Source organism: Pezoporus wallicus, unplaced genomic scaffold (assembly GCF_028554395.1).
Source record: "Pezoporus wallicus isolate ANWC-B61680 ecotype Strahan unplaced genomic scaffold, APGP_CSIRO_Pwel_v1 contig_8714, whole genome shotgun sequence".
NCBI lineage: Eukaryota > Metazoa > Chordata > Aves > Psittaciformes > Psittacidae > Pezoporus > Pezoporus wallicus.
In genome coordinates this window covers 1,612,824-1,631,421 of record NW_026635695.1, presented here as the reverse complement: position 1 = coordinate 1,631,421, position 18,598 = coordinate 1,612,824, and the positions used below count along the sequence as shown (strand labels likewise).

Genomic DNA, 18,598 nt, shown 5'->3' with positions numbered 1-18,598 from the left:
ACTTAAAATAATTGAGGCTACAAAAAGCTTCAGCCTCTGCTTCACTTTTGATATTTCCCCACAGTTTTCTCACTCTTTTTTAGAGTACTTTGTGCAATTCAGGAAGTCTTATGTTGTGAAACAGTTGTGTGTGATGGAGCCCTGGCTCCCTTAGAGATGACCCTACAGCACTGGGCAGGTATGGGCATGCCCAGGGCAGGAGGCACAGAGACACAAGCGAATTCCTAAACCAGGAGTTCCAGTCACACTGTTAACCGCCCAGACTGCATTCCTTCAGCTGACCCTTCAGCAGATGCAGAAGTGATGCTAACTTGAACGCAGGGAGGGAAAACACTTCCATCCCTGGCAGTGTTCAAGGCCAGGTTGGACAGGGCTTGGAGCAACCTGCTCTAATGGAAGGTGTCCCTGCCCATGCAGGGGGTTGGAACTGGATGAACTTTAACGTCCCTTCCAACCAGAACCAGTTTGTGATTCTATGATGGTTCTCTGCATATCTTGATTTCTTTGTGACCAGAATATGGTCGTTTTCATCTTCCGTGATATGTGTACTTTTTTCCAAAGAGCCAAGACTGAGAAGCCCCCCACATCGTCTTAGCCCAAAACAGAACCGGCTGTCACAGCCTAATACCACTTTCCTTTATGCTCCATCCCTGTGAAATCAGTTACTTAACATGGGAAAAGCTAGCAGAAACAGCAGGTCTAATGTCCTCGCTGTGGCTGGTCTCAACAACAGCCACAGCCTTTGGTACCCCCCCTGGGGAGGGACCTTCTTCTCTTCTGCATGGTGGCATGCAAAGAGGAGACACAACCAGCACAGGTCAACGGAGGATTTAACCAGCTGTAGGGATTAATATCCCTGCTGCTGCAACAAGCAGTCTGCTTTCCACAAATCTAAGTGAACAAATGGTCACTGTACCCCTCTGGTCACAGAGCCCAGCTGGCTCCTGCTCTCCCGTCACTGGTTTACCGATGTTAACGTACTGCCAAGCATCGTGAGGAGGTGGATAAATAAAATCAGAGTGTTTCCTAGTCATTTGTTTCTCCATCACCATGCCTTTGGGGTGGATGCTGCTGCTGCTGCTTCCATTCATGCTGGGGTAGCTTAAGTGATGATCTGTGTGTCACAGGAATATTTTCCTCTTGCACATCACCATTTTATAAAGAATATCTCTTCGTAGTCAATTTGATTTTGCCCAGGGGTGAAATCTGCACCAATGTTTACCTGCCTCAGTCAGGCTGGGTGCAGTTCGGTGACTGGTGCCTGATGATGAAGCTGGGACCAGCGCTTCTCTGGGTAATGCCAAATGCTGGCATGCTCAATGGGTCTGTGCAGGGGTTGAGGTGAGGGGAAGACCTGGCTGGGAGGCACAGATGGGTCAGCCCATGTCCCCTTCCACACTCACACGAGATAGCTCAGACTGACATTTACCTCTAGGGGTCATGGATGATTGAAATATGAATCCTATTGCTGAAAAAAGAGCAGGTAAAATGTCGTTTAAGAAAAGCCACTAGAACTGGTCTCTCTGCAGGGAAACATCATGTGGCATCTCTTATCTAGGCATTTTTCAGACATGGTACAGCACTTTGGCCAAAATATGCTCGTGCCTCGTATGAGGGCTGTCAGGGAGCACAGTGGCTGTGGGGATCCCCTGTGTGCAAGCACCCAGCTCTTCCAGTTTCTATAACAAGGATGAGCCCAGTGTTCTTGGTATAGTATTCATTTTCAGAAGGAGGCCTGAAAATACACTAAAAGAATATTTGAGCAATGTTTATTACAGGACTTTTAGACTTTAAAAAGACAGTTATAAAATCCTAAAATGTTATTAAAGGACACAACAAGAAAAAATCAAGAAATGAAACTGGTAGATAAATGCAATAAATGGGGGTGCATTCCTGCTGAACTATTAAAATTTCACATTGAAATGCTAAGGTCTCCATACTAAGGATGTATGGCATTGACAAATGATGGGATGATCAGCACCAGATATTAATACTATCCATTCACATTCATAAAGATTTTGACTCATATCTGGCTTAAAACTAGTAGACAGAGGACTAAATGCTTATGATATGATACGGCATAATAGGGGAAGAACTTTTCCAGAAAGGATGGAACAATACATGGTACTTTCTACTCAGTATTTCTTCATCTGTCTGCAACATTAATTGTGAAACTCTGGAGATGATGTCAGGAGCAGACTACATGCAGGTGCAATGTGGGTTGCATGCGACTGCCTCTGTCATCAGTACATCAGCATTCAGCCAAGAATACTTCAGGGCTAGAGCCTGAATTGCTCATTCAAATTGAGAGCACATACAGGTTGGAAATAATTAACCTAATCAGGTCAGGCAACTGCAATATGAATTCATGCAACAGGAGCACAAACTTCCTCCGAGTCCCGGCCATCACTGCGGCTCTGTTATGGGTGGTTCAACTGCCACGGTGAAGGAGATTTAATCAGGAAAGTATTGCACGATAAGAAAATACCTTGTCTAGTGAAGGCACAGCCCTGCGGGCTGGATTTGCATTTGAACTTCTCCTTGGGTCCTTGACGTGCTGGGCAGGGAACAAAGCAGGCTGCAAAACCACTGCGTACCCAGAGTCGTGCTCCCTGCTCTCCCCACAAAGGGTATGATGCTGCAGCTTTGCAAAGTGCATCCCTTCCCAGGCAAAAGCAGTAGGGAAACCCTAAGCTGAAATGTGAGCATGATTCCTCTTGCTTGGCTTCTGAGTCACCTGGAGAGAAAGTCCTGTGCTTCCACTTCCTCTGCCACACTCTCAGGGGTACCTGAGAGTACACAGCTCTCCACATCTCTACACTTGATAATGCAAATACGCTCCCATCCTGGGTAGCTGAGAAATGGGCTATAAAGAGAAACACATGGGAAAACAGGAGGGACAGCACACAAGATCAAGGAACGTGTTTTTTTTTCTCCCAGGCTGACCTAGTTATTCAACTAACTGGCAGAGATACACACTAATGATGAAGTGGGAAAGCAATCAGCCTGCCAGCAGCAGTTTCACAGAGGATGCTCAAGTGTACTTAGCTATTTGTCTTAAGCCCAGGAAACATCAAATACAGGCTTTTCCATCTTGCAGCTCAACACTTTGCTCTACAGTCACTATTTCTGGTTCAAATAAACCTCCAATTTCCCAGTGATTGCCAAAGGATGTGATAAGAGTTGAATCCAGGAGAACACAGAGGAAACATTCAGATACACTTTCTTATATAACACAGGCGAGTGCATGCATCATTTTTGTTCTCACTGTTGTTACTGTAATATACTATATTATTATGAGAAGCTACGGGTGAAGAGATTTTTCATCATTCCTAATTCAGAGTGAAGACTATAGCACCCAAAGTATAACAACCAGCTCAATTGTTCTGCTTGGCATCAAGGAGCTGAGGAACCTGTGAAGATGTGAGTAAAGCAAAGGGCAAGTCTCCCATGAAAACAAGTGCCTTTTTAACTACTTTTGTCAACTTTTCGACCAGCTGTGCCATTCATGAGAAAATCTTAGATTTGGAGTTACACAAATAATACCCCAAATAAGTAATTCTGGCCCTTATCTTGTGTTAGAAACTGCCCTTTCTCCAGGGGTGTCAGCTCCTAAGGGTTTGAAAGTTGCAGTTCCTGTGCTCACAGAGTTACACAAGAATTTCAGCTTGTTTGAAATGCAGGAATAAACCTAAGCAAAACTCAAGTTTCTAACTCTCAGCATTGCATAGGACAGTCTGGAAAGGGGACCATGTTGATTTGGGTGGAAAAGCTCATGAAGAGAAAGCCAGTTGACACAAAACCCTCTATTTCTAGTGGGGAGGCTTAGATAAACCTTGGGATATTCCTTATTAACTAATAGAAAGTGGATTTAAAAGAAAAATAGTAAGACTATCTGGAGCACACGTTCCATCCCCATCCCTGAACCCACACAGATTTCATTTTCTCCTGGCTTACTTTTATCAAACTTTACCAAAACCTAAAAAACCCAAATAATAAAAGAACTGAGACCCAGAATTATTTTGCCATTGACCTAGAGAACTGTATTTGCTCCCATTTGGAATACCAGGACATTGAGACATTCCAATATATATAGTTTGTCCTCTCTTAAGCGGAAACATGGCTTTCCAGCAATACACAGAAGTGGGATACTTAAGCACAGTGCTAGGCTAGTCTTACTGACAGGTAAAAACAGATTTAAAGAGGCAGGTAGGTATTAAATTGAACAGTTTTAATTATTCTGTATTCAACTTATGATGCTGACATTTAATGACCGGTGTCCGTAGAAGTGTTGTACTCCATTGTACATTAAAACAATCTTCATTAAAGTGTTGGAAAACAGCAAGAATATGACCAATAAGGTCAAGCACAGGAACAGTTATCTATCTTTAATAGTTATCTTAGTTATTTCGCAGAGACATTTTAATATTAACATACTCTGAAAACATGCATTGTATGCAATAACTTTATTAGGATCAAATAGATATCACAATATAGATTCATCCACCGAGTAGCCATAAATTGGTTACAACAATCATGGAAGAGACTAAGCTGTTTTAAGCTAAGATGCTTTCAACATTACAGCTCATACAATAAGATTATATACTGATACACTTTGATTTAGAAATGCAGATGATCAGTTTTGGTTAGTATATTGTGCTTCAGGCTTTCATTTGTGTCAACGTGTCTCATAAGCTGTAGTGAGGAAGGGATGAATTTCCCAGGGAGAAATCCAAATGGGCTACAATTCTGGCTTTGGCTATTTTAGGATGAGTTCCTGGATTATTTGGTCAGTCCAGTTACATTCTGCAGTAGCACCAAGCTAATGCTCAGAGCAGCAACCTAACAGAGGGAGATCTGACAATCTTCAAACATGGATAGAAAGGTTTTGATATTATAAGAGGGCATAAAGGAATATTTATGGTTTCTAAGGTCACAACAATACATGTGATTTGCATGTTTTGCTGTATTAAGCTACAGGGCATTTTCACATAGATTTGTATACTGATATCTGCACCTCTGTTATCTTAATTAAATAGATACCTTTGTAAACATATAACACAGTTACTTGGTCCTTAATTCTCCACAGCTCACATTAAAAGAGTCACAAAACATCCATAGAAATAGTGATTTTATAGAATGAATACTTAGCTGAGTTAAATGGAATAAACATTGGTCAGGTACCATATATACTACTGAATGCTATTTCAAGGAAAAACATTTTAGTTACAAAGCATTCAGAACTTGGGTAAGCCATATATTCAACTCTGCAAAATATATATAAAAGATGCATACTTGTTTTAAACATACATTTAACAAAATGTAGTGGCAGAAGTCGAGAAGTTCCATTTACACAGTCCAGACATTTGGTAGTATGAAAATGCTTATCCATGCACTGAATTACAGATGTCTCAGATAACTGAAATAATAGTGCAATCTTCTGAACCCAAAAGGTATAACCAAAACAAACGCTCTGAAGAGTCACAAACAGGCATTTTTGAGAGTTTAGGTGCAATGTTACATGCATGGATATACAGAATAATCTGTAGAAATAATAGTAAAACACTCTTGTTTTTCACCAAAATGCAGAAGGAAATTCAGTTTTATTATGCATATTAAATACTACAGACTTGAGGCTACAAAATGCTTCTACCATCTCAACACATACAAAACTACCATAAAGTTATCTCTACAGTACATACTACAAGACTGACTTCAGGTCACCACCAGCGATGAGCATATGCCTTATCTGGCTAGTCAGGGTTAGAAAAGGCCATCTCCAGCCCACTGGCCACCTCAGGAAGTAGGCTTAGACCTTCCATCAACATTAAACACCATGTTGTAGTATTAATTTATGTAAAACCCATAAAAACCTGGGACCACTGAAACTTGAGACCTTTTAAACTCTCTACACATGAGGGATACAAGAGCTTGTTCTGTGTGAACCCTATATTTGATTAGCGAAGGAGGTTGGCCCGCTCTGCCCATAGCTCTGGGACTGACCATATTCACCCACCTGGCTGTAGGAGCCTGGCTGGTTGTAGCCACCAGCCGGCCCATAGCTGTCTTGGTTGTAGCCACCTTGGTTATAGCCGCTGGATTGCTTCTCCATGGTGTCCTGAGCATGCCGCTGGCCTGAGGAATGCCAGCCTGTCTCCTTAAACACAAACCAAATGTTGCCTGCCCAGAGGATAAAGTTCAAGAAGCCAAAGACCTAAGAGGGAAGAAGAGGAGCTGGTCACCCAACAGCCAGGGTCTCACAGCCCAGCCTAGTGTTATGGACCCTGCACCATCCTGGGAGAAGTAAGTGCTGCTCCGAGTTCATCCTTTGCCCAAAACATGCTGGAAAATCTTTTTCAGCTTTGGAGCAATTCCCAAATTCACCTCCCTTAACTGTATCTTACAAGGGGTTTGGTTTCCTCTTTGTTTCTATAGAAAAAGTTGAGTTTTTAGGCCAAATATTTTTACATTTGTAAACGTTATCTAGTTCAAAGAAACTATGGAAAGATAAAATAGAAGGAAGATATCTTTAAAGTGAGATATTAATCGATCAGCTGCCTGCAGGGGCTTGTTGTGGGTGTTTTCTTTTTAAACCTTCTGAAGATCAATTTTTTGTTGATTTTCAAGGATTTAGAACATTTTAGGCACAAAACCTTCTCAGGGTTTGCAGGAGTTTCAGACCTCCTTTCAAAGTGTTGCAGGGAGCAAGTTAAAAGCAGACAGGACACCCAATGCACTTGGACAGACACTTTGCTTTCTCCACATCCCAACCCTGCACACTCATCTCACTGCTGCTCCACAGCAGATAGCTGTAATAGGTCAAGCTCTGCCTTTCCCTGCAGCAAGACTGTACTTCCAATTAAATCATGTCAGCTAACTGACACCAGCTGATTTAGGTCAAAACATGAGTAAAAGAGGGGAAAACACATTTGCAAGGTAAGGGTGAAAAACAGTGGTCAAAGTCACTTACAACCGAAGTATTGAGGCTTGACATAACAGGGCTGCGAACAGGCAAGCATTTGTTGGACTGCTGTTTGCAGGCAGACATCAGCAGCAGCACTTCTTCTGGGTCGGTTGCAATCTTTACATCAGACAGTCCTTTAGCCCAAGCAGATGAGCTCACTAGCCACAAGAATGAGAAGACCACTGTCACAATGAAATCCTAAAAGACAAATTAGTTAGAAACATTATACTGGTGTGTCCATGGGGAAGAAAAGAACATTAAAAATCACCAGGAAACTGACAGCTTGCATTAGAGGAGACAAAAAAAACAAGACCAAGAGCTTGTTATTTTGTGGAAGGTTGTGATTTATTGTCATCATTTACAGAGATGATTTTCAGAAGTGCTAGATGTGCCTGATGGGACAGAACCCTTTCACTACCATTTGCATCTCCAGCCTTGAGCCACATTCCCACAAACATGTGGCTGGTACCCCAGATGCTGTGCTGCCCTGGGAATTTGGCTATTCACAGCACCTGGCTGATGAACTGGGATCAGTTAAAAAATATAGATGCCTGGAAAGGAGCTGGGCCCTCATGAGGGCTGGCTCTCTCCCTGGGTGGTCCTACAGACATCCAGGGTGGGTTTCCAATAGGAAACGTTTCCATCTGTGGCAGCATCACAGGGAAAACCTGAAACTGGCTAATCCTCAGCTATCAGATGAGGAGTTTTCTCACAGCTACAGGTAAGGCCAAATGTCCCTGCTTCACGAGCTGTGCAGCCACTATTCATCACAAGTGAACCTATAAACAGCAAGATTTGCCAAGCACAGACTCCTCAGCTCCTCCCTGTCCTGGTAAAGCATTTGCTCCTAATTCCCATCCATGTGAAAAGAGGGGAGAAGGGGTGGTAGGCCCTCCAGGATCCAGCACCCCCAAGCAGCTCTGCTCTGAACCACTCTGCTCACTTTTCCCTTGAAAGACTCTCAGGAGCACACACAGGCATAAACTTCTTCCTGTCTTAGCCAGAACAAGTGGCCAAGTGACACTGTTGTTGTGTGGGTTTGGGGGGAAAGGAGGGAGGAGGTGTGATTTTTCAAGCTTTCTTGTGTCTTGCTAAAACAGAAGAGCCTTTCTGCTGTCATATTTCATCCCATCTGTCAGCCCACAGCAGATGGTAGAGGTGCCAAAGTCTAACGTACCACTAACTGCATTGCTGCGTCTTGATATCCCACCTCCCATGGGGGCTGCTTCCCCTTCCCCCTTACAAAGTGAAGGTGTACATGGAAGGAAGAGAAAACACTCATTAAGAACATAGCATTTGGAGTTGCTAAGCAAAGAAATAAGTGATCCCTAGGTAGTACTCTCATCTTCTACAAGCACACCTGACATTTGGGGAAGGAACTCTCCACAGCACTGCAGGAAGGAAGGACATGAGCCTCTGTCATGATGGAAGAGGCACCAGTCAATAAACCAGCCGCACAAGCAAGCCATGAACAAAGGATTTCTCTGCTCACGCAGATGGGATTAAATTAACTGTGCTTGGATGGTTTCCCAAAGGATACATCCTTCTCTTTTAACAGTGCCACAATTCTTTTTCTGCAGGTCTGTGTCTGCCACCAAGCTTTGAGATCCTCTGACCTCCCTTCATGCTGCCCAAATGGGCTCTCTTGAAGAGCGTGAAGCCTAGGAGCTGACAACTATCTTAACGCCCAAAGAGACCCCGTGTAGGCAGAGGCATATAGCCCAAAGTAATTATTCTTCCTAGGGAGATTTCCAGCAAAAGAAATTATTGTATCTTATATGTCCTGGCAGTAACTGACTGAGAAACAGAGTCCTAGAGGCAACTGTTCAATTGCAAACCTTTCCTAAATATTCCAGCTGGTAGAAACACCAGATATTCACTGAGCCGTGGATTATGATGGGATACCCTTTGTATTTGCTATGAGGCTTGACATGTTATGGATGTCAAGCCCTTGCATAGGCTCTGATTGATACAACAGAGCGGCACACACCAGTGTTTTGGAGAATACATTTTTTAAATGCCAAGCGATTCTCCCTCAACGCCACTTCACTTTCAGACTCTGCCAGCTAAATCAAGCTCTGCAGTCAGTGCATTGGCAATAACAATAAAATAAATGCTGAACAGCAGGTATAAATTTGAAGCAGAGACAAACCGACCCAAACTAACAGAGTGTAGGAGCTTGAACTTGCTAAACAGAGGGAAGCTTTAAAAGTAAGCAAAGTTTTTCAAGCAGGAGACAGCAGCAGGTGTTTACCAGATCCTCACCTCATGTCGGTGACGCATTTGCACAATTCATGGCACAAATGACTGCCATTTGCAAGAGTCCCTCACTCTAACTGCTAGTAGCTCATGTCTCTGCTAGAAACACCCAATAGCTCTGGGCAGTTGAGCGGCTGGTCCTAAACGGACTAAGTATTTCATGTTATTTCTCCATCTCATCCTCCAGCCTTCTGCTGACTTCCTCTGCTCCCCTGCACCAGGGTGTCCACACAAAACCTAACCCTGCCCAATCTGCCTCTAGTTTCCATATTTGAGAGCAGATCAGAGCCTTGGGAAAAGTGTTCCTGCTCCTTGGGGGCTGAGATAAGCCCTTTTATACAGAAACACCCCAAAATTGTGAGGTCTGGCTGGGTGCAAGATGCACACTAAGCCAAATGGGAAAGATCACACATTGGGACTTAGAGAAGAAACCATGCAGCCTGTCCACTAGCTGGCCAACATCTGATCAAGAAGATAAATTTAGATTAGAGGGATATTTAGATATTAGGTAGATTTGGATTAAATATTAGGAAGAGGTTGCCTGAAGAAGCTGTGGCTGCCCCATCCCTGGCAGTGTTCAAGTCCAGGTTGGACGGGGCTTGGAACAACCTGCTCTAGTGGAAGGTGTCCCTGCCCATGGCAGGGGTTTAGAATTGGATGAGCTCTAAGGTCCCTTCCAACTCAAACCAGTCTGGGATTCCATGATTCCATACGACAGAAAGGCCAATGAAACACCAGGATTCTTCCCACAGGTGCTCTCACCAAGCCTATGTAGCTGGACTCAGGCTCTTGGAGGATTTGTTCCATCTCCTGTGTGCTGTGCAAGAAGCAAAATCTGACTACAGCAAACTTGTGTCTTCCTATTTATTTCAAAAGTTTGCTAACCTTCAGCTTTGGCTGGAACTTGAACCTCTCTTGTTTCCAAGTGGGTTTGCATTTCTGGCTGAACATTTTCACAGCTCTGGGTGGAACAGAGTTACAAAATAATGGCATGCTGAGAATAAAAGTGAATTTCAAGCTAAGTTGTTCTGCGGCTTAATGTCTATCTGAGGGATTTCTCTTAGTAATTAAAGCCAGAGCGTCTGCATACTAAAACAAATCTTGCATTTGAATGTTTAATAACCCTATAGCATGGGCGAATTTTCTTTTTCCTTTGGAACAAAGTAATTTTTGTAGTTGCTCTCTGAAACGGTGTCTACAGATCTCTTCAGTGTGTATTGTTGTACAGTTAAGCTACACTCCTAATTGCAAAGTTCCTTTCTCAGATCTCAGCTGGGATACTTTGGTCTGCCTACAGGTGCCTTTGGGAAGGAGGCAAAATAGGAGAATGTAAGAGAAAGAAGAAAACAAGATTTAAAATATGCTGAATATCCAAAAAGGGAGTTTTTAACAGTCTGAAGTATGTTTAACAAAAAAAAAAAAAAAAAAAGCATAAAACCACTCTTGTTGCCTTTTTCAAGTTGAAACTTGCTATAACTGAGTTTGCCAAAAATGCCTGCTTGGAAGAATTTTATATATTATATGTTATAGAATAGAACTGTGAATGCCTTTTCTTTTCATGATGATAAAGCATTTCTCCTCACTATCAAGCTAGCAGCTTTTGCAAAATGCCTGTCTCTGGAGGCACAGACACTTAAGTCTCCTAAGCACAGTTTCAGATCCCCAGTGTCCAACACAATCTAACCCAGCCAAAAGCATCTGCAGAAGCTGTTTGCTCACTCAGAAAGGGGATGTGTTTCACCTGCTCTGAACTGGTTGGTGGGTTCAGCAGCCCCTAGTGTGCTGTAATACAGGTCCCTGCATGCACTCCATGCCCTGCTCTCCCTCCCAGCCAAAGTGGCCCAAGTTTGGCATGACAGCCCTGGGCTGTTATGCTTGAAAACATGCAAAGCCTCCACTCTGGCCTGGCTGCAGGGCCCTGGCATCCCTGCAGCACTCTCCTGCCCTCCTCCCTTGCTCTACTGCAGTTGCTGGCTCCATAACTGGCTTCCAGACAGGACTGTCAGTGCCTCTCCACAACGTTTCCATCCACTAATGTTGATGCTACAAAACCTTTTCATGTGACAAAACCCTCTTGTGCATTCACAGCAAACAAGTGAAGAAAGCAGAAGTCCATAAACTCTCCTAACCAGCACTGCCAACAGGTTTCACGGAGAGCCATACGGGAACGGAGGGAGTTTTCTTTACACCATCAAGCCCAAACTGCTCAGAAGATTCATTTTCACAGTCCAAACTGACCTAAAAATTCAAGAACAACCCCAGTGAGAGCCACAGTCCCAGTCCGGGAAAGCGGTCAGCAGCAGGTTGCTGCAGGCAACTGCAGAATGCAGAACATGCCTTCCTACAGTGACATTTTAGCTCTTTGTTGGTCTGAACAAGGTCTCACCCCACATTTTCTGCTGAATGAAGCTTTGGAAGAATTATATGGTTATTACAAGTATTTATGGCCCTGCAAGCTTGCTTCTGGCAATGATGTGCAGAGCCCTTTAGGAAGCACCAGCATGCACAGCAAGGTCACTGTGGTTTTGTTTCAGAAAGGAGATAGAAACTGTGGGCTGAAACAGCTCTTTGAAACGAAATTAATTGGTCAGATTATTATAATTTCATTTTTCAACTGCAAAGGATTCAATCTCTGCTTTTACAGGTAGCTCTTTATTCTTTTCCTATTTATTTTCTGGAAAGTTGGGCAGAAGGGAGGAAACAAAAGATGTTTAATCAAAGGCATCTCCAAAGAGCAGACTAGAAGTGTACTTGGCTCACTTGGTCCACAACATATGTAAAGAACTAAATGCTTTTTTGATTAATGTGATAATTCACAGGACTCCAGATGCACAGAAGAGATGTCATGTTCTTACGTGTAAGCATCTTTATACACTGTAAAAATGAGATTCTCAAGATACCACTATAAAAATGAAATACCTCTTTTCAGGGCTATGTCACTTTGCTGAATCATTTTATGCTTTTATATTAATTGATTGGAATACAAGTAAAGTGGTTTACATTATACATGAACCCGTGTTTTTTTCATGGCCAATCTATAACTTCCCAAAGACAAACGTGAAGGAACATAGAGACAGTTTCAGAGTGTGGGTATTAAATGGAGCATATGGGGTACAGAAACTGTGGAAAAACTAAGAAGTCTGAGTGATGGGTGCCCATTGCTCTAACTATTCTGTCCTTTAGTTTTGCTACTCCAGAGATATATGGAAGCATCTTCCTTTGATCCGCTAAAACTTCAGCACAGGACTAACTGTTGGGTTGGTTACCCTCCACTTGCAAGCAGCTGCAAACATACAGATCCAAAGCAGGGCATCAAGACAGAGGTGCTTGGGGTGGCAGTCCTAGGGTGCAGCTCAACTCTGCTCTCATTGCATATCCAGGGGAGACATTGCTGGTTTGCAGTGTTACACAAGTGGAAACCAGCTTCTGTTGGTCTGAGAGATGCAGACACACTGAAAGCCGGTGAGGTTTTGTACATCACATTCATTAAAATTAAGTTGCCATCTCCAATTAATTTCTTTTAAAAGTTTCTGGCTCATTAGCACTGATCAGTCATTTAAGAGCTTGCACCTGTTGTCCCCACAGCTCCTCACTGTACACGTTCATTGGGCAGGAGCTTGCAACTCAAATCCCAGCTGCGGTTTGCAGAGCTCAGAAGCCCATTGCACATATCTATTAGGTGTTTAATCCCTGCTAAACTGCTCCTTATTCCTTTAAGAACTGGGAATAAAGGTCTTCTCTAATGTTTCTCTAGTATGAACCCCCTCGAATGATCACTCCATGGAGCCAGCAAAGCAAGTAGAGAGCACACATGGCAAGAGCTTGGTGATGGCAGCCCTATGGGAAAGAAAGACTCTCACCTCCATCACAAATAAATAGCACAACAGGGACCCTCTGTGACCAAAAGGAAGATTTTTACCCCCCAAAACCTTGCAGGCAATGTTAGCAACAGACGCGGCTCCCTTCACAGTGAATAAAACACTCCAGTGCCATCCAAACAGCCATGGGAAGAGTTAATGCCTTCTCTTGCTGGAAATGTTTCCTTGCCATAATGTCTCACTTCCCACCGAACATTAAAATATTTTTCCACAGTTAAAGTGACGCTTTGGTGAGATCTCAGCACATGCAGTTGGGTTTCCCTATATCATGCATATCAAACAAGGTAAACCTGAGACATTTGTGACTGGAATTTTCTCTTTCTCATGACTTTGTGGTCATTAAGTTCTTTATAATCATATATTCTGCATCCAGCTGGTTGTGCACTGATGGTCCTCTTAGTGCCTGTGCAAGGATTTTTTTGGAAAAATACATGAAATCTCAAGTGAAAGGTTTTCTTTCCTCTCTCCTCTTCTCCTGTCATACTCGTTCAAATCCTGAAAATTCATCAGGAGGAAAGGCAGCCAGCTCTGCGAGGGTGCTGCTTAAAGGCAGATGTCATCCCAGACTGAGTATATCAAGCCAAAAGGAAGCACAAGGCTTAACATGGAATGGCTTTAAATATGAAATTGTGATTGGTCACTGCCACAGAAGCAAAGAAAAATGAAACTATCATCTTCTAGCTCTTCACTGAGAGGTGAAAGGATGGTAGTCTGGAAATGAAACTGCATGAAACGCGGATCCCTCCAGCTGATGAAGGAGGGAGGGCTGCCCAGCCTCCTGCACTGACACAAGTTGGGGGTGCTGGCTGGGCTCATGCAGGCACAAAAGCACCTCAGATTTCTGCAGCACTTTTCTTTAGGAGGGACAATCTCATGGGTGAGACATACTCACACTTCTGATCCTACATATGTGCGATCTTGCTGGGTACGTCAGCTCAGTGTAGCATCTGCCTGGAGCTGGAGGATGCCTGCCTCCATTGCACAGCACGTTGCATCCCTTAGGTGATGCCTGCAGCCATGGGAAGCTGGTTTTCACTCTGAGTTTCTCTTGACCCTTGAATTCCTCCAGGCTACAGCTGCTTGCTCTGGCTGGGGCTCTGAGTTTTCCCTATTATCTCCACTGCACAGTAGGACTCACACCCTCTCCCAGTCCCGCTGTGGCGCCACAATCACTGCACTGGGCAGTGAGACCAGCAAGGATGTGGTCCAAATGAAAAGGGGTCTTTCTCCTAGAAATACCCGACACGACAGAGCTGGCAATACAAAGGAGATGCAGATGAGACTCTCCTCCTGGCAGGCATAGGCTGAGCATTACCCTCAGCCACTTCCCAACAGTACTCATCGGCAAGAGCTGCTTTTACTGCAGGACAAACTCAAAAGCATCTTTTTATTCTGAATAAAAAAGATCATTTAGGCTTGGTTTAGAAACTGGGAAACTGCAAACAGAGGCTTTGGTAACAGACACTCGTTAAATTTAACCTGTAGATTCAATTACAATCCATTACACAGAACAAATTAAATCAATGCCATGTTAATGCTGTCGCAGACTGCACCGCGCATCCTGTGACAAGCATGACTGCAGCAGCTGTATCTGGAAAGTCCTAGACAACAGCAAATGGCCACATCATAATCTGACATATTTGCATTATTTTTTTCTGTTGATTTTTCTTCTATTGCTTCACAGAATGATGTGGTTGGTCAGAGGAAAGAATTATTTCCTGCAAGAAGATTAAAATGGCAAATCTCTGCAACTAATTCTTTGATGAGACAGTTTGAAATGAGTTATTACTTGATGTTAACTGCAACAAGCAGAAGCAAACCACTTTATTTATTGCTTCTTTAGGAACCCCTTTATCTTGCTTGTTCTACTTCTCTTCTGTGAAGATTTCCCCTCCTTTCCTCACTATTTTCTAGGGAGAGAGCAAAGGTCCCAACAAGCCCCAAAATGAAGAGGATTAATTTCCTTTGATGTGGAATGAGAATTTTTCCTTCTGTAACAATTCATCAGTTTTTAATTATGCAAACTTAAATAAAACAACTTACTTCTCTTTGCAGCAGGAAAATCTTTCTCTAAATACCCAGTGCTAAGGTAACCTTCCTACAGTTAATTCTTTTGCCTATTGCTACTGCAGCTATTTCCTTTAACAGGTGCAGCCTTTCTGAGCTGGTGACTTACTTGCCTTTCTATTATTTTTCTGATGCCCTATATCAGTGGTTTTCAGTCGCTTAGGGCACAAATCTCAGCCAAATGTCTAGTTTCTGTCAGACATAGACTTCAGATTTTTCTGAAATCCAGGACTGACTCTTTCCTTACATCAGTGTTCACTAATCTCCCCCCACCTTCCCTTGGAACTGCTCTCTTCACACCAAGACTTCAGAGGAATATTTCCTCTACCTTAGTGTAACCTCATCCTTGCAATCTTGGAGGAGAGGGCTGCCTGTGGAAGGAAGAGCGTGATGTAACCCTACAGCCCATAGATGCAGAGACCTAACCCAACTTCAGCGCAGTGGAGGATCAGCACCCAGCCCTTAGCAGTTGAGCAAGACGCGTGTATCATGGGGTGTGACGCACTGAGAGGTAACAGACACCTAGAACAAAATAGCTCTCACTGGCTTTACAGTCTTGATTTATGAGAAAACGAATGCACAGTGGCACTTGCTTTTTTACAGAATCAAATTATAGACAGGTTTGCGTTAGAAAAGACCTTAAAGCACATCCAGCTCCAGCCCCTGCCACAGGCAGGAACACTTCCCACTACAGCAGGTTGCTCTAAGCCCTGACCAACCTGGCCTTGAGCTCTGCCAGGGATGGGGCAGCCACAGCTTCTCTGAGCAAGCAGTGCCAGCGCCTCAGCACTGAAAAGAACTTCTTCCTTAAACTCTTTTTATCACGAGCCTCAGTAAATCACAAGGAGTCAGTAAAAAGAAAAATAAAGGCACGAACAGCTACAGGTTGATGGGTGCATAGAATGATAACTGAAAATGAGTGTGGCCTCATAAAGAAGCACAGAGACACAAATGTGCTGGGAGCTCAGTGTAATATTGGAAAAGCAGCCACACAACTCTCCAAAGCCAAACAATCTAGCTGAACCCAGCAGTAATAAGCAATAAGCAATCTCCCTGGCTAGGCTTTGGTCAGGGGCATGGTTTCGTTTGTCTGCTGGGTTGATGCCCAAGATCTCCTCTTCCCTTTTTTCCCTACCTGTGAAGCTCTGCTGTCACAGACACATGGCTCAGACCCCAATCATTCCACCACGCACCAACTGTTCACTCTTTGTGTGAACTTCACTGCAGGCAGTAGGAGAGAAGCAGAGAATCCCACAAGTACATACAAGTTTAGGAGTAAATTTGACCTGCCTATAGTTTCTGTTACCCTGTTAAAAGTTTAAATCATCATTAAGATAAAAAAAACCCAACAGGTGAATGCAGAGATGCGTTGGGCATTGGGCCACTTGAATCTCCCAGACCCCACCATTGCCTCAACCACCAAAAAAAGCAAAAGGTTAAGACCTACACCAGAAAACACTGCAAATGCACACTTACAATGAGAGGGCCTCTGTTGTTTTCACGGTACTTGTTCTGGAAGAAGATGTAAACCACGGTGGCAGCCAGTGAGTAGAGGAAGGCGAAGACTGCAATGGTGACAAAGAACTCTGCTGAAGAGGAGAAGTCCCCTATCAAGGAGAGCCTTTCTCGACGCTTGCCTTCACAAGTGGGAGCATCGAAATTCACTTGATGCAGCCTGGAAAACATCCCAAAGAGCAGCAGGTGAAGTATAGAAAAAGGAATCCTATCTCAAGGGATATAAATACTTTTGCTGTGTTCTCCCAGTCTCATTCCTGATGCACATTGATCTCCTGCTTGAATAACTGGCCCTGTAAGTTGTCTTGTGGGCTGTGCTTTTCAGAGCTGCTTGTACATGTGAGGTTACTTCCATGTGAGCATCTAGGTGAGACTGAGGACCTGAACACATCTTTTGATGAACCTCAGAGAAAAGCTGATGTTCCAACAGCTTGGTACAACCCTCCCCCCATTCCTCTCTGGGGTTTTACCATGGCAACAACTGAAAAAGGATAACATGAGAAATTATTTGATTCTTGAATTCTTACAATCAAGGCAGCAGAAAACAAGTCTCATCCTCTAACCTAGGCCCATGAGATGGCTGTGTTTGGAAGTCCATGACTTCCTTGTGTAAAATTGCCTAGTGTGCCTGTTAGCCCACAGGGCTGTGAGCCACACAGGGCTTCTATGTTAAAAGCTTTTAAAACCAAGCTGCAGCAGAAATATGCAACTTGGGTCAAAGGAACAGTCCACATGCCCTGGTTTAAGCAACCAAAGCACTAACCTTTTGAGCCCAAACACAGTGTTTGCAACCAGTGACCTAGCTAATAGATTTGTGGTTCTGTTTGGCAACTCCTGCCAAACCCTTTTTTGCTGCAGTAATTCTAATTTCTGATTTAGAAAGGGGATCCTTGGAGGGAATGCTTGTTGCACAGCCCAGATTAGCACCAGTGGGGACATGGGTCCCAAAGAGGGATCACACTGCTCTGCTCCACACAGGGGATGAAGCCAGCAGCAAGTTAACAGCAGCAATTAAAGAAGTTATGATCTGATGCAGAGAAAGGATGAGGCCTCCTGGGAAACATTCGTCTGATCAAGAGCAATAACTGCAACAGCAGGCCATGAATATATGACTAAATAAAAAGTTAGGTCCCTTGAGGAAAACAAAACACCCGCAGTAGAAATCACAGAGGTGGATTAATGGACATTTGAGGATTGCATGACTTTCTGCATTTCCTGGTCCAAACTAAATGTACCCAAACATAGGCAGAACCTTTTCATCAGCAGCTGATGCATAATGCTAGTTATTTGCTTCAGGCATTTTCTTCCCCGAGTTTCTGTCGCTATAGTAAGTGGTGGGATGAAAACACAGAAAGAGTCTGCCTGGACAGTGGAGATGAGCAGTGGCCGAGCTGCCTCCTGTCCGTGAACTCAGCAAACTCTGAACACACAAGAGACTCTAATGCTCATGACCAGGAAGTTTCCTGACTTGGTTTCCAAGCTTCCTGGCATCAGTACACACACGCTTTTTGTCAGGGCTTATTGCTCTTTCCTAAAGGGCGGGGGAGAAAAGGGCAGTAAGATTTCCTAGTGCTTGTCATGCCAACTTTGCAGCCTGGGAAGAAAGTTGTTTTGTTTTACCCATCAGCAGGATTATGGGAAGACTTGAAATGCATGATTTGCATGGTCTGAAAAGAAAACTTTCTCTGCTTTCCTCATGCACGGCTGCTTGGGTGCTGTATTGGCACAGAACAAAACTGGGAACCTCGTTTGAGACCACTTGAAAGCGGTGGCACGCTCTTGTGGGGATCGGTAAGAAACTTTGCCCCATCCCTATTTCCCCCTGGGAATGCAATGCTGTGCAGCCAGCGGCTGAGCTCATGGTCCTCTTTAGGTCCCTGCAGGGCTTGAGGCTGGGTTTAAGCCAGGTTTCACA

General features: G+C 43.8%; 1 protein-coding gene and 1 long non-coding RNA gene across 2 annotated transcripts in view; both read right to left on the bottom strand.

The window, feature by feature from the left end:
* Positions 1 to 4,913: 4,913 nt before the first annotated feature.
* The window catches only part of SYNPR (synaptoporin), a 108,260-nt gene continuing 94,575 nt past the window's right edge, over positions 4,914 to 18,598 (bottom strand). The window contains exons 4-6 of the mRNA XM_057397366.1: positions 16,645 to 16,843; positions 6,971 to 7,162; positions 4,914 to 6,214 (exon numbers count right to left, since the gene is read on the bottom strand). Of these exons, the coding sequence (XP_057253349.1) occupies positions 5,948 to 6,214; positions 6,971 to 7,162; positions 16,645 to 16,843 (658 nt within the window). The 3' untranslated portion in view covers positions 4,914 to 5,947. The remainder of the gene's footprint in view (positions 6,215 to 6,970; positions 7,163 to 16,644; positions 16,844 to 18,598) is intronic.
* On the bottom strand, positions 14,470 to 15,539 carry LOC130592797 (uncharacterized). The gene is made up of 2 exons (XR_008970664.1): positions 15,497 to 15,539; positions 14,470 to 14,819 (listed from the first exon to the last, which is right to left on the bottom strand). It is a non-coding gene; the product is annotated as an uncharacterized LOC130592797 (long non-coding RNA).